The 16,376-nt window shown below is 42.7% G+C and overlaps 2 protein-coding genes across 3 annotated transcripts in view; one reads left to right on the plus strand and one right to left on the minus strand.

The window, feature by feature from the left end:
* Positions 1-16,371, minus strand: part of LOC147354849 (zinc finger protein 587B-like) — a 33,938-nt gene extending 17,567 nt beyond the window's left edge. For both annotated transcript variants that reach the window (XM_086355071.1, XM_086355069.1), the window contains exon 1: positions 16,233-16,371. The gene's annotated coding sequence lies outside the window, so the exon portion shown is untranslated. The remainder of the gene's footprint in view (positions 1-16,232) is intronic.
* LOC147354850 (histone H3.3C-like) lies at positions 8,699-9,514 on the plus strand. The gene has a single exon (XM_086355111.1). It carries the CDS (start codon positions 8,790-8,792, stop codon positions 9,198-9,200), a length of 411 nt encoding a protein of 136 aa, XP_086211237.1. The 5' UTR covers positions 8,699-8,789; the 3' UTR covers positions 9,201-9,514.
* Positions 16,372-16,376: the final 5 nt, after the last annotated feature.

Consider the following 16,376-nt stretch of genomic DNA (forward strand, 5'->3'; position numbering starts at 1 on the left):
AATGTTCAAACTACTGCACAATTGCACTTAGCTCACACACTAGCAAAGTAATGCTCAAAATTCTCCAAGCCAGGCTTCAACGGTACATGAAATGAGAACTTCTTGATGTTCAAGCTGGATTTAGAAAAGGTAGAGGAACCAAAAATCAAATTGCCAACATCTGTTGGATCACAGAAAAAACAAAAGAGTTCCAGAAAAACATCTACCTCTGCTTTATCGACTATGCCAAACCCTCTGACCATGTTGTACAAATGCAGTCTGGTTGATAATCAGGACTCCCGATTACAAAGCTGCTAACCCCTAGGAAAATATAAACACCAGTCTTTGGTTATACAAGAAGGCCTAGACAAGAAGAACCATTTTTCTGAATTGGTTCCATTGCTGCTTTGTCTCTGAAATCAGTATCTTGCAAGTAAGGGACTGCCTTTTACAGTTCTTGTAAGGCCCATGACATACAGCACTCTATGGAAAGATTATCAGTGCTACGATGGACGAGAATTCTGATCAAGAAATCACCACAGAAGTCAGGAAGGATTATACTACTTAAGATGCTCTTGTTATAGAAAAAGCTGTGAAAGCTATAAAGTCTGAAACAATAAATTCCTACTGGAGAAAAATGTGTCCAGATGACTTCATAGGATTTAAAACAAAGGCAGTCAAGAAAATCATGAGAGAGACTGTATGTATGGTGGCCGGGGGAGGGGAGCAGGTAAGAAGGTGAAGGGTTTCACGATATGGATCTTGGAGAAATTCAAGAGCTAACTGACCCCATACCAGAGGAATGAAGAGAAGACAACTTGATGGAGATGAGTGCTTCTGAACCCGTGCTAGAGGAATATGATGCACCAGTGCCAGAAAACAAAATGACCTTAGACAATCCAGCAGGAGGGTTCTGACTACTCAAGACTGCTTTTGACTTCTTTTGTAAGATGGAGACTTATATGATATGGGCACTGAAACTAGAGCAAACACAAACAGTAGAAGAAGAATTGGTGCCATACAGAAACAGTTTTTGAGAAATGAAAAAATTTAAAAAGTCAGACAGAAGCTGGCTGATCCACGTTGATGTATGGCAGAAATGAACACAATATTGTAAACCAATCATCCTCCAATTACAAATAAATTTAAAAAAGAAAACGAAATGAAGAAAACAGAATAAGCCCTTTAGTCATAATACCTGCTACAAAAAAGGGCAATTCAGACATTTTCAATGTTAGGAGTTGCCATGTCTTTATAAATAGTTCCCATTCTTGAACTGGAATGGTCCGCAACAAAAACTAGCAACCACAACATAAGCAAAGTAACTACTTAAATAGGATGTCATGATAAAATGTTTTCTGAATAAATGATCACATGAAGGAATACATCTCTGTTAGCCAATGCAGCCATAAATAAAAACGTTAATGAGGTAAAACTGGTCATGATGACAATAAAACAATATCAAACTAAAAAGTTCTTATTAAGCTTAATTCATTTGAACATATTTTGACAAAAAGTCTCAAATCCATTGCAGCAAATCTTATTAATTAAACCAGAAATCTATTACCATTTTTTAATCCTATGCTTTAATTTGTACATGCTCACCCTTTATTTAAGGATAACCATGAATAAAACATGAAAATCAGTAAAAACTCTTATAACCAACCATTCATTAGCGTATAGGCTAGGCTACCATGGACCAATCATATTGCTGCTTCATTATTAACACATGAATATGCGTAAATAGGAGTTTTTTCACTTTATCTTATTTTTAATTAAGGTAGAGTTGACTTACAACATTATATAAGTTTCAGGTGTACAACATAGAGATCGCCACTTTTAAAGTTTCCACTTGATTTACAGCTATAACACATCGACTACACTCTGTACAACATATGCCGTAGCTTATCTCACACCCAGTAGTTTGTACCTGTCGTGTGCTACTGCTGTCAGGCCCTTTCCCTCCCTAGTAACCACGAGTTGGTTCTCTACATCGTGAATGTTTCTTTTTGTTATCGCCACCAGTTTGTTTTGTTTAGACTCCACATAAAAGTGACATCATACAGTATTTGTCTTTCTCTCTGAATGATTTCACTAAGCATAATACCCTCCAAGTCCGCCCACGTTGCATATGGAAAAATTTCATTCCTTTGATGGCTGCGTAGTATTTTATTCCATTAAATATATGCACACAGTATATATAATAAATATATAAAAGATATATGCATTTATAGATAGATATCCCACATCTTTATTCATTCATCTGTTGATCATCATACGTTCCTCCCATATATTTCTTGGCTATTGTAAATAATGCTGCTATGAACACTGGGGTGCATGTATCTTTTCAAATCAATGGGTTTTTGTTTTTTTTTTAATAAATACCCAGGGGTGGAAATGCTGAATCCTAAGCCTTTGCTTGTGTGGATCACAATCAACTGTGGAAAATTCTGAAAGACATGGGAATACCAGACCACCTGATCTGCCTCTTGAGAAATTTGTATGCAGGTCAGGAAGCAACAGTTAGAACTGGACATGAACAACAGACTGGTTCCAAATAGGAAAAGGAGTACGTCAAGGCTGTATATTGTCACCCTGTTTGTTTAACTTATATGCAGAGTACATCATGAGAAACGCTGGACTGGAAGAAACACAAGCTGGAATCAAGATTGCCAGGAGAAATATCAATAACCTCAGATATGCAGATGACACCACCCTTATGGCAGAAAGTGAAGAGGAACTCAAAAGCCTCTTGATGAAAGTGAAAGTGGAGAGTGAAAAAGTTGGCTTAAAGCTCAACATTCAGAAAACGAAGATCATGGCATCTGGTCCCATCCCTTCATGGGAAATAGATGGGGAAACAGTGGAAACAGTGTCAGACTTTATTTTTTGGGGCTCCAAAATCACTGCAGATGGTGACTGCAGCCATGAAATTAAAAGACGCTTACTCCTTGGAAGGAAAGTTATGACCAACCTAGATAGCATATTCAAAAGCAGAGACATTACTTTGCCAACAAAGGTCCGTCTACTCAAGGCTATGGTTTTCCCTGTGGTCATGTATGGATGTGAGAGTTGGACTGTGAAGAAGGCTGAGCACCGAAGAATTGATGCTTTTGAACTGTGGTGTTGGAGAAGACTCTTGAGAGTTCCTTGGACTGCAAGGAGATCCAACCAGTCCATTCTGAAGGAGATCAGCCCTGGGATTTCTTTGGAAGGAATGATGCTAAAGCTGAAACTCCAGTACTTTGGCCACCTCATGTGAAGAGTTGACTCATCGGAAAAGACTCTGATGCTGGGAGGGATTGGGGGCAAGAGGAGAAGGGGGGCAAGAGGAGAAGGGGACGACAGAGGATGAGATGGCTGGGTGGCATCACTGACTCGATGGACGTGAGTCTGAGTGAACTCTGGGAGTTGGTGATAGACAGGGAGGCCTGGCGTGCTGTGATTCATGGGGTCGCAAAGAGTTGGACACGTTTGAGTGACTGATCTGATCTGATGGTAGTTCTAGTATTAGTTCTTTTAAGGAACCTCCATATTCCTATTCACAGTGGCTGTACCAATTTACATTTCCGCTAACAGAGTAGGAGGGCTCTCTCTCTTTTTTCACATCCTTGTTATTTGTGGTATTTTTGATGACAGCCATCTGACAGCTGTGAAGTGATATCACTGTGGTTTTGTTTGCATTTCTCTAATTAACAATGTTGAGCATCTTTTCATGTGCCTGGTGGCTATGCATAAATATGGTACAACACTATAAATGTATTTTCTTTTCTTTATGATTTTCTCAAGAGCATTTTCCTTTCTCTACCTGTAAGTATAAAATACATATAAAATAAAATATATATGCTGGTCAACAGTAGACTATTAGTAATTATGTTTGGGAGAATCAAAAGTTATACGCAAATCTGTGATTGTGTAGGGGATTGACACGCATAACTCCTGCAGTTTAAGGGTCAACTGTATCTACAAAGTAAAAATCTGTAAAACTCCTTTACATTTATTATTACTACTACTATGAAAAAAAATCCTCAAAACCTCATTTTGGAAAAAGGCAAAGGACCGAATCATCACACTGTGAAAGGAGAAATAAAACAAGATATTTTTGTATCTTTTTCTATCTGAACTTCTACTCTAACTTTCTTATTTGTAAAAAACATATTCCACCTAATAAAGGAAACGGGAGGGTAGAACCATCACCTATATTGATGGTACAGGCAAGAATCATCAGCGGCAGGACTTCCCTGCTTGAGCCTCAGGTTCAATCCCTAGTCAAGGAACTAGATCCTACATGCCACAAGACCCAGTGAAGCCAAATAAATAAATATTAAAAAAAAAAAAAAAACTAGAGACTTCCCTGGCGGTCCAGTAGTTAAAATATGCCTTCTTTCAAAAAAGAAAAAAGAAAAGGACTACCTTCCCAAACAGGGAACCTAGGTTTGAGGAAACTAAGAACCCACATGCCACAGGGGAAGTAAGCCCAGGCGCTGCATCTACTGAGCCCTTGCACCACAACTAAAGGAAAGTCTGTGATGAACAGCCTGCACGCTGCAACTAAGGCCTATCACAGCCAAAACTAGAGAAATAACATAAATATTAAAAATAAAATACCCAGGAAAATTTGAATACTGTTTGGTACTGCATAATACGGAGAAACTGTTTATAGTTACATATGATAAAGATTAGAGAAGGCAGTGGCACCCCACTCCAGTACTCTTGCCTGAAAAATCCCCCGGACAGAGTAGGGATCGCGAAGAGTCGGACATGACTGAGCAACTTTACTTTCAATTTTCACTCTGCTGCATTGGAGAAGGAAATGGCAATCCATTCCGGTTTTCTTGCCTGGAGAATCCCAGGGACAGAGAAGCCTGGTAGGCTGCCGTCTCGGGTCGCACAGAGTCGGACACAACTGAAGTGACTTAGCAGCAGCAGCAGCATGATAAAGATACTATAATTAAACAAACAAAAAAAAGTCCTAGCCTATTACATACACTTACGTGTTATCTCATGGCTTGTAGGATCTTAGCTCCCTGACCAGGAACTGAACCCACACCCTCAGCAGTGAAATCAAGGAGTCCTAACCCCCGGGCCACCAGGGAATTCCCTTATTTGAACTTTTATAGATGTAATGATATGGCTTTTGGAGTTTGCCTTAAGATAAGCAATTGCTGAGGGAAATAGAGCAGGATTATAAATGAAATGATTTTGGCTGTGAGTCAGTTCATTTGTTGCTATATGATGACTTCTTGTGGGTTTTTTTCTTTTTTCCTATTACCATGTCCACTTTTCCAGGAGTTTTTAAGATTCCGTATTGCACTCACCTCACACACTAGTAAAGTAATGCTCAAAATTCTCCAAGCCAGGCTTCAGCAATACGTGAACTCTGAACTTCCAGATGTTCAAGCTGGTTTTAGAAAAGGCAGAGGAACCAGAAATCAAATTGCCAACATCCGCTGGATCATGGAAAAAGCAAGAGAGTTCCAGAAAAACATCTATTTCTGCTTTATTGACTATGCCAAAGCCTTTGACTGTGTGGATTACAATCAACTGTGGGAAATTCTGAAAGAGATGGGAATACCAGACCACCTGACCTGCCTCTTGAGAAACCTGTATGCAGGTCAGGAAGCAACAGTTAGAACTGGACATGGAACAACAGACTGGTTCCAAATAGGGAAAGGAGTACATCAAGGCTGTATATTGTCACCCTGCTTATTTCACTTATATGCAGAGTACATGATGAGAAACGCTGGACTGGAAGAAGCACAAGCTGGAATCAAGATTGCTGGGAGAAATATCAATAGCCTCAGATATGCAGATGACACCACCTTTATGGCAGAAAGTGAAGAGGAACTCAAAAGCCTCTTGATGAAAGTGAAAGTGGAGAGTGAAAAAGTTAAAGCTCAATATTCAGAAAACGAAGATCATGGCATCTGGTCCCATCCCTTCATGGGAAATAGATGGGGAAAACAGTGGAAACAGTGTCAGACTTTATTTTTTGGGGCTCCAAAATCACTGCGGATGGTGACTGCAGCCATGAAATTAAAAGACGCTTACTCCTTGGAAGGAAAGTTACGACCAACCTAGACAGCATATTCAAAAGCAGAGACATTACTTTGCCAACAAAGGTCTGTCTAGTCAAGGATATGATTTTTCCAGTGGTCATGTATGGATGAGAGAGTTGGACTGTGAAGAAAGCTGAGCGCTGAAGAATTGATGCTTTTGAACTGTGGTGTTGGAGAGTCCCTTGGACTGCAAGGAGATCCAACCAGTCCATTCTAAAGGAGATCAGTCCTGGGTGTTCTTTGGAAGGACTGATGCTGAAGCTGAAACTCCAATACCTTGGCCACCTCATTTGTAGAGTTGACTTATTGGAAAAGACTCTGATGGTGGGAGGGATTCGGGGCAGGAGGAGAAGGGGACGACAAAGGATGAGATGGTTGGATGGCATCACTGACTTGATGGACATGAGTTTGAGTGAACTCCGGGAGTTGGTGATGGACAGGGAGGCCTGGCGTGCTGCAATTCATGAGGTCACAAAGAGTCGGACCTGACTGAGCAACTGAACTGAATCTTACTTACAAAATTTTTATATTAATAATCAAACATGTTGAGCTTGTTTTCCATTTGCTATATACTACCCTTTTATTCTGAAGTGTATCATAGCTCAAAACCTGTCATGTTGATACCAGTATGCGGGGAGCCAGCAGGAGGCACTCTGCCCGTGGCAAAGGTCATGAGGAAGGAGGCTCGACATACGCAAAGGCGGGATCGAGCCTTAGGAGTCCCCCTGGAAATCCTCGAGCATCTACCCCCATAACCAGAGCCTGCCTACTTTACTACTTTGTGCTCTCACCTACACCTCTGACTTTACGGGGGGCTGTCCCCCACCACCTCTTTCAGAGAAGGAATTAACTTAGAGCTCCAGTTAATAATAATTCCTGGGCGTGACAGGAGTGTTTCAACCTACAAACTCCTCTGAAGGTTCTCTAGCCTGCCTGACAGGCTTGTCTGGCCACATGTTATTGCTCACAGCCTCCCAACCGTGAGAGGCTCGAGATGCTTTAAACCTTCTAAAAACAGGTTCTTTAGAGAAGTTAGAAAACCATTAGTATAAGTATAGTGGGCTGATTAGAAATTGTGTTGGTGAAGGGTTTTTCATTTGTTGAGCCAATGTTTACTGCTAAGTCTCCACATCCCCTGCCCTTACACACATTAATGAATATATAGAAGAAATAAGTATTAACGTTTGATATAAATCACGTTAGACCTTAGGCTAAGTAAATTCTTTCCTTAATTAAAACCCACTACACCCTCACCCTATAGGAATGTAACTTTATTTGGGTGGCGTCTGTTTTTAAGAATAATCAGCCTTGGAGAAATAAGTGTTCTGGTTGACTGACCGCTGTCACAAGGAGAGGGTCATAAATTGTCAGCAGGCCCCCCTGGCCAGAAGATGATGCAACACCCCTAAGACCTCTGTATACATTTGTGTGAAGCACCTGACTTTAATAAAAGTCAGGACTGCTGTCCCCGCGTGACTTTTGTATAATATCTCAGTGTATAAAAACAGACTTTGGAAAATAAAGAATTGGGATCAGTTCCTCGAAAGACTGGTCTCCCCATGTCTCTCTCTCTCTCAAACTCTGGCTGAGTCTCCATCTGGAGCGCGGAGCCCATCATGCTTACTAATTATGCCTGGGCTTCTAAGATCTGACCGGGGAGGCCTCAGTGTCTCCTCTCCTTTGGGAGAACGGAAGGACGCCTGTGGCCTACGTAAGTGATGCAAGCTTCTTGTCTTGAAGTTTTATTGGTCTCCCGCATAAACCAAGCTACTCAGCCTCTTTTCTCCACTGAATTTTCCTGCTGAGCTATCCTCATTCTATTACTCTTTATATCTCTAATTAATATCTAAATAAGTCGCCAACGCCGTCCCCGCTTCGAATACCCTGTGTGACTCTTTGTGACCCTATAGACTGTAGCTGGGCAGGCTCCTCTGTCCACGAGATTCTCCAGGCAAGAATACTGGAGTGGGCTGCCATGCTCTCCTCCGGGGGATCTTCCTGACCCATGGATCGAACCCGCACCTCCTGTGTCTCCTGCACTGCAGGCAGATTCTTAACCTACTACCTGGGAGGCCCCAGTATTATTTTACTGTTCATCAGTTTTCCTTAGCAAAGTTAAAAATACTAAATCCTTCAACCTCAGGAGAGGTAAGACAGAGAAGCATAGTCCGTCGTGCCAGTAGATGTGCAAAGTAGGGATGAGAAGACCCAACTGCGTGGAGTATTTCAGAGTTCTCACCAAGCTTTCACTTGTATTACCATCAGGTCAGACTGTTATCGAAGCCTCCTACACTGTTGGTGGGAATGTGTATGTTAGCCAAAACGTTGGTCTGGGTTTTCTGTAAGATATTACAGCAAAACCCCAATGAACTTTTTGCCAACCTGATGAGACTGGCACAGCCACTTTGGGAAACAGTATGGAGGTTCCTTACAACATGGCCCAGCAATCCCAGTCCTGGGCAAGTACCTGGAGAAAACCACTGTTCTAAAGGACACACGTACCCCAAATACCTGTCATGGTATTTCCAGGTCATGTGACTAGCACCGCAATGGAGGGGACACTGGTTCGACCCCTGGTCTGGGAAGATCGCACATGCCATGGAACAACTAAGCCTGTGCACCACAACAAGAGGAGCCCCTGGTGTTCGCAGCCGCCGCCGCGCCGCCATCACTCTCCAACGCCAGTGCCGCCTCCAGCTCGCCGAGCTCCAGCCGAAGGAGAAGGAGGGTAAGTAAGGAGGTCTCTATACCATGGCTTGTACAAAGCAGACTGCCCGCAAATTGACAGGTGGTAAAACACCGAGGAAGCAACTTGCTACAAAAGCCACTCGGAAGAGTGCGCCCTCTACTGGAGGGGTGAAGAAACCTCATTGTTACAGGCCTGGTACTGTGGCCCTCGATGAAATTAGACGTTATCAGAAGTCCACTGAACTTCTGATTCGCAAACTTCCCTTCCAGCGTCTGGTGCGGGAAATTGCTCAGGACTTCAAAACAGATCTGCGCTTCCAGCGTGCAGCTATTGGTGCTTTGCAGGAGGCAAATGAGGCCTATCTGGTTGGCCTTTTTGAAGACACCAACCTGTGTGCTATCCATGCCAAACATGTAACAATTATGCCAAAAGACATCCAGCTAGCACGCCGCATACGTGGAGAACATGCTTAAGAATCCACTATAACGGGAAACATTTCATTCTTTAAAAAAAAAAAAAAAAAATTCTCTTCTTCCTGTTATTAGTAGTTCTGAACGTTAGATATTTTTTTTCCATGGGGTCAAAAGGTACCTAAATATATGATTGCAAGTGGAAAGTAGGGGACAGAAATCAGGTATTGGCAGTTTTTCCATTTTCATTTGTGTGTGAATTTTTAATATAAATGTGGGGACATAAAGCATTAATGAAAGTCAAAATGTTTCAGTCAACAAGTTTCAGCAGTTCAACTTTATAACAATTATAAATAAACCTGTTGAATTTTTCTGGACAATGCCAGCATTTGGATTTTTTTAAAACAAGTAAATTTCTTATTGACTGCAAAAAAACAAAAGAGAGAGAGAGAGAAGCCACTGCAACAAGAAGTCTGTGAACTGCAACTAGAGAAAGCCCGCAGCAATGAAGGTCTAGCATAGTGAAAAAGAATAAAAATGTCAACCGCGGCAATAGCTTCGGAGAGGAAATTTAAACAAAATCTTCAAGTTACCATTGGATTTAGGACTTTGTTAGTGACAATGAGCTGTGAGGCTAATACACGAAACTTGAAAAAGTAGAGCTATATTGTCGACGTAATCAGGAGAGAGAAAAAAACAATGCTCTTTAAGAGTTCAGTTCTAGGGCTTTCCTGGTGGTCCAGTGGCTAAGACTACACGCTTCCAATGCAGGGAGTCCGGGTTCAATCCTGATCTGGAAACTGGATACCACATGTTGGGAACTCAGAGTTTTCATGCCCAAACTAAGACCAGACACAGAAAAATAAATTAAATATTAAAAATAAATAAAACAAAAGTTCAGTTGTAAAAGATGACAGAAACAGTAGAACAAGAAACGCACTGGATCACTAAGAGAGGAAAAACTATTTTTAGAAGGAATAAGTGTTTATAAAGTTAGTTCAAAAAGAGACTGAAAGAGAGAGCAGTAACAGGTCACCAGTCATGAGATTTGATCAAGAACCAGTCTGCAGACAAATTGAGACATGAGGGCATGGCTCTTAGCTGGCATTTGAGTTAAACTGATTTGTTTTAGGTCAGGAAGCAGAAACTGTTTTCACATGGTGAGCTCTGCTCTTTCTGTGGGTGGCAGGAGCTGAATATCAACAGAGAAGGGAGTCATACCGGGGAACTTAATGAAGTAACAATTAAGATTTGCTGGCCCTGCTGAAAGTTTAATAAAGAGACTGAGCCAAGAACTGCAATCTGGAGAGGAAAACACCAGGAAATGGAAAGCTGCTGGTCCAGGGCCAACACGTGCACAGGGGTTCAGGTGAGCGGGGTTCTGGAAGTTTTAAATGACGGACGTGAGCTCTCTGACCTCAAAGTACTGAAATATTTATAATTACTAAGACAGTTCAGGGGAAGATGTCCTAGATTTTCTGAATGTTCCTCAGCTAAGTGAAGGTGGTAAGGCTAAAAAGGAAATCTCCATGTGGAATCTTTTTAGCCAACTGGGAACAGTGACATCTTAGAGCAGTGATGATCAACCCAAGACTTCACATCTCTAAAGAGCAGAGAACCTATCTGAGACCCTAGCCAGTGATTTTGAAAATTTTCTTTCTAAGCCAGCATATGCTACAGGCAGTGAGTGATGAGCGCATGAAACTGTGCCTACAGTCACTGGGGTAGGATCCAATTCCACTCCCCTAATTGGTGGTTGTGGTATAAGGAGAGTTTCAGTTACAAATAAGAATTACAACGTCTGCTGCAAACTGCTATGATACACCATGGAGATGATATTGCATCCATTTAAAATTGAACTGTAGTTTGTGTTCAAGAAAAATGAAATATCTCCAACAGCCCTAACACTGTGGATGTCAAATCTAAAGATTGTAAATTTGGGAAAACTACTTCTGTTTCACAAAACGTATTCTCCTTAAAGTTGTTTTGAAAACCCACTCCTGGACATATTAACAGGAGAAAACTGTAATTTGAAAAGATACATGCCACTTAAGAAAGTTCCTTAAGTGGCCTAGTGGTTAGGATTCTGGGCTTAACTGCTCTGGGCCCGGTTCAATTCCTGGAGGGAACTGAAATCCTGCAAGCTGGGGAGAGAGGAAGGGAGGATAGTAGGGAGGAAGGAAGAGAAAGCAAGCAAGAAAAATCCATGCACCCATGCACCCCAATGTTTACTGCAGCACTGTTTACAACAGCCAAGCACAGAAGCAACTTAAATATCCATCGACAGAGAAATGGATAAAGATGTGGCATATACACACACATACACGCCACACACACACAGACATATACATATATATAATAGAAGATTACTCAACCATAAAAGAGAATGAAATAAGAGATTATCATACTAAGTGAAGCAAGACAAATATCATATGATATCACTAATATGCAGAATCTTAAAAAGATGATACAAATCTTTACAAAGAAACTTATTTACAAAATAGAAACAGGTTAGATTTTGAAAAGGATCATGGTTATCAAAGGGGAAAGGTGGTGGGTAGATAAATTGGGAGTTTGGGATTAACATATCTACTACTATAAATAAAGAGAAGGGAATGGCAACCCACTCCAGTATTCTTGCCTGGAAAATTCCATGGACAGAGCAGCCTGGTGGGCTACAGTCCATAGGGTCACAAAGAGTCAGACACAACTGAACACACACACACACACACACACACAAATAAATAAAACAGATAACCAACAAGGACCTACTGTATAGCACAAGAGCTCTACTCAACATTCTGTAATAACATATAAGGGATAAGAATCTGAAGAAGAATGGATACATATATATGTATAACTGAGCCACTCTGCTGTACACCTGACAGTAATACAACATTTTTAATCAATTATACCTCAATCTAAAATAAAAATTTAAAGAATTGTTTAAAAAAAAAAAAAGGAGACAACTAGCCCAAAACGGAGTCACTTGAACTGAGCTTTACTCACCAAACCAACACTACCTAAGTTCAGTTTCAGCCTTCCCCAGAAACCAAATCTTAAATCAGTCAACCTGGTATTTCCTGGTCAGCACTAGTGAGGTAATCTGCCTGACAGTTCCCTGACTAGGCCCCTGGCATTGGGAGCTCGGAAGCTTAGCCACTTGACTATGTGGTCTAACATCTTTTTTATTTTTAAGATTTGCTTATGTGGCTGCATCAGGCCCTAGTTGAGGTGTGTGGGCTGTTCACTGCAGCACGCAGGCCTCTCTGGTTGTGGCACATGGGCATACTTGTCCTGGGGCATGCGGAATCTTAGTTCCCTTATCAGGGATCAAAGCTGCATCCCCTGCGTTGGAAGATGGATTCTTAACCACTAGACCACCAGTCCTAATGTCTTTTTATTAGAGTCCTTTCATGACAACTCTATTTAAAATAATAAAAGTCTCTGGGATTTGTCTTAATTTTCTATAGTATATACTGTAAAATGTACTCTGTCTAATGTACAATTTTGCATATTTTGACAGCACATATAATCATAAATACATCACTAAAATATACAGAACTTGGGAATTCCCTGGCAGTCCAGTGGTTAGGACTCTGTGCTTTCTCAGCTGTGACTCGGGTTTAATGTGTAGTCAGGGAACTAAGACCCGAGAGCTGCTCAGTGTGCCCAGAACAAAAAAAAAGGAACAAGGGAAAAGCAGTAAGTATATACAAAGGAATTCCCATAAGGTTATCAGCTGATTTTCCAGCAGAAACTCTGCAAGGCAGAAAAGCTAAAAACCTCCAACCAAGAATACTCTACCCAGCAAGGCTCTCGTTCAGATTCGACCAAGAAGTCAAAAGCTTTACAGACAAGCAAAAGCTAAGAGAATTCAGCACCACCAAACCAGCTTTAGCACATATGCCAAAGGAACTTCTCTAGAAGGAAAAGGCCACAACTAGAAACAAGAAAATTACAAATGGGAAAGCTCACTGGTAAAAGCTCACATACAGTCAAGGCAGGAAATCATCCACACACAAATATGGTATCAAAACCAGCAATTATGAGAAGTGGAGAGTACAAATGTAGGCTATTGGAAACACATGTGACATGAAGAAACCAGCAATTTAAAACATATAAAAAATATATTTTTATGTTATATGTATGTACATATATACATATATAAAAACCTCATGGTAGGGACTTCCCTGGCAGCCCAGTGGTTAAGAATCTGCCTGGCAGTGCAAGGCACTCGGGTTCGATCCCTTGGTGGCAAACCAGAATCCCACATGCTGCAGAGCAATTAAGCCTGCGAGCAGCAACTACTGAAGCCTGCATGCTCCCAAGCCCGAGCGCCACAACTAGACTCTGCGCCACATCAAACGAGCCTTCATGACACAACAAAGATCACATGCAAACAAACAAACAAAAAAGCCTCATGGTAACTGCAAAACAAACTTCCAGCTATAAAACAAATAAGTCAAGGATGTAAGCAGTGATCCCCCACCTTTCTGGCACCAGGGACTGGTTCCATGGAAGACAATTTTTCACAGACCAGGGGAGGCTGGTTTCGGGCTGACTGATGCACAGTACATTAATTGTGCACTTTATTTCTAATCTACTGATGCTGCACATCTGACAAGAGGTAGCAGTCCGCAGCCCACAGGCTGGGGACCCCGAGTACAGCGTAGGGAATATAGTCAATAATACTGTAGTAACTCTGTATGGTAACACACAGTAACAGAATGTTTCCTGTCATTTTGTAATGTATGTAAGTATCTAGTTACTATATTGTACAACTGAAACTAACGTAAGTCAATCACACAAATATGTTAAAAAAAAAAAAAAAAAAACCACCTAGATCTGTTTCACTCTCTGTTAGAGAGTGAATGTTTATGTCCCCCCAGAATTCATACCTGACACAGAACCTCCCAATTTTATGGTATTAGGAGCGAGAACCTTTGGGAGGAAATTAGATGAGACCATGAAGGTAGGCCCCACAAGGGAGAGACTGTCACCCTTATAAAAGACAGGAGAGCTTGCTCCTCTCTGCTCATCACCACATAAGGACACGGAACATGGCTTCTAGGAACCAGGAAGCAGGCCCTCACCAGACACAGAACCTGACCATGTGGGCACCCTGATCTTGGACTTCCAGCCTCCAGAAAAAAAACTCCTGGTGTTTATAAGTTATCTAGTTTATGATACTTTGTTATAACCACCCATGCAGAAAAAGACACTTTCCTTCCCCACTGGAAAATCCAGTAACTCATAATAAAAACATATCCAGAATCCAGCCACTTCCAAGCTACCACTCTGTTCCATAAACCCTCAAGTGGACTACTGTAGGAGCCTCCACACTGGTTTTCCTTTCTCTTCCCTCAGTCTCACAATCTAGTCTCCACTGTGCAGCCATACGGAGACTGTTTAGAGGTAGGTAAGGGCTTCCCTGGAGGCTGTGTTAAAGAGTCCACCCGCCAGTGCAGGATCAGGGGTTCGATCCCTGGGTCAGGAGGATTCCACATGCTGCAGAGCAGCTAAGCCCAGAGGCACAGCTACTGAGCCCGCTCGCCCCAGAGCCCACACTCTGCCACAAGAAGCCACTGCAATGAGAAGCACCACCCGACCCCCCAACATAAATAAATGAACGGAGCTGCTGCTGCTAAGTTGCTTCAGTCCTGTCCAACTCCGTGACCCCACAGACGGCAGCCCACCAGGCTCCCCTGTCCCTGGGATTCTCCAGGCAAGAACACTGGAGTGGGTTGGCATTTCCTTCTCCTATAAATGGAGCTAGGCAAGGTCATTCCCCCTCTTCTGATTCAAACTTCCTATCACCTCCAGAACAGATACCCAATTTCTTAGGCAGCCGTTCCAGTACTGAATTCTGTTCTCTTGCTCCTTCTTCCCATCTAATGGAAAGATCTTAATGATCCCACCTCAGCTCTACCTCTAAGCACTTTCACATCCTGGTACTTGGATAACATTTCCACATCCACTTACATTAGGTGCCAGAAATGCAAACACTTCTATACCATCTTTGGTAGACTCAGGACCCTAGGTTTAGGTCCTTAAAGAATTCCACGGCAGGAACTTCCCTGGTGGTGCAGGGGATGAGAATCTGCCTGCAAGAGCAGTGGACACAGGTTCGATCCCCGGTCTGGGAAGATTCACAACCTGCGAGAGTAACTAAGACAATGCACCACAGCTATTGAACCCATGCTCCACAAGAGAAATCACCACAATGAAAAACCCATACACCTCGGAAAGAGTAGCCCCCACTCAGGGCAGCTAGAGAAACGCCTGCGCAGCAAGGAAGACCCGGCACAGCCATAAATAAGCAATGTATAAAAAGAATCCCGGGTCACCACAATGCAGAGAATATATGGGTTGGGGAAGGGAACAATAGCAGTCTGGGACACACTACACACACCTATACAGGTCCCGCAAACGTTTCTGCAGTCATGTTTTAAGACACAGGCTACAGATGAATGAATACAATGTCAGGTTTCACGGGGTTCAGGCCGCTATGCGCGCACGCCTGGCCCTTGGGCTGAATGCCTAACTTATGTGCCTCAGTGTCTCACCTTACTAGCTCTGTGTGCTTGAACAAAGATCCAACCTCCTGGTGCCCCAACGTCTTCATCCTCCTCCTCGGTCTGGTTATCCAAAGGCTGTTAAACAGCTTTTGGAAGACTTTTGAACACCTAACGTAGTTTGGTTTAAAATTTTCCACAGCTCTTAGAATTCCTGAGAATATACGCAGAGCCCTCAGCCTGCTATTCTAGGAGTAACTCCGCCTCAAACTTTGTTCCTCGCCAGGCACAACGGAGCCCAGATTTCCCGAATTCCCAGAGCTCAGTCGCAGCTCCAGGCCTTGGTACATCCCGGTTCCTCTGCCTGTATCCCTCTCCCTCATCTAATCACACCACAGATAGTAAGATTAAACTGGAAAACTGAAATGTTTATTCACAACCACTGTCAGAAACAAGAGCACGTGTACTAACGCCTCACCGTCCCGGACACCGGGGGCTGGGCTGCAGGGACGAGGGCACTCCGGGCCTTAGTGTCTGGTGGGGTGAGGGCGGGGAGGGCCCGAGGACAAGCGCTTACCTGCGGCGGGTCCCTCCGAGCGGCCGCAGCCATCCAGGCCTTTGGGCGGAGTGGGTCCGGGAGCGGGCCGGCGGGTCTTAAACCGGCCCTGGTGCGAATCATCTCTCGCGGTGCTGCGGCCGAACCTCAGACTCGCTTCTGTGC

The sequence above is a fragment of the Bos grunniens genome, chromosome 18 (genome assembly GCF_055505025.1).
Source record: "Bos grunniens cultivar Pamir isolate PY7600 chromosome 18, Bosgru_T2T1.0, whole genome shotgun sequence".
In the NCBI taxonomy this organism is placed as follows: Eukaryota; Metazoa; Chordata; class Mammalia; order Artiodactyla; family Bovidae; genus Bos; species Bos grunniens.

What these genes read in the sequence shown, in the direction of transcription:
- LOC147354850 (XM_086355111.1), top strand. Translation starts at nt 8,790, where the DNA reads ATGGCTTGTACAAAGCAGACTGCCCGCAAATTGACAGGTGGTAAAACA.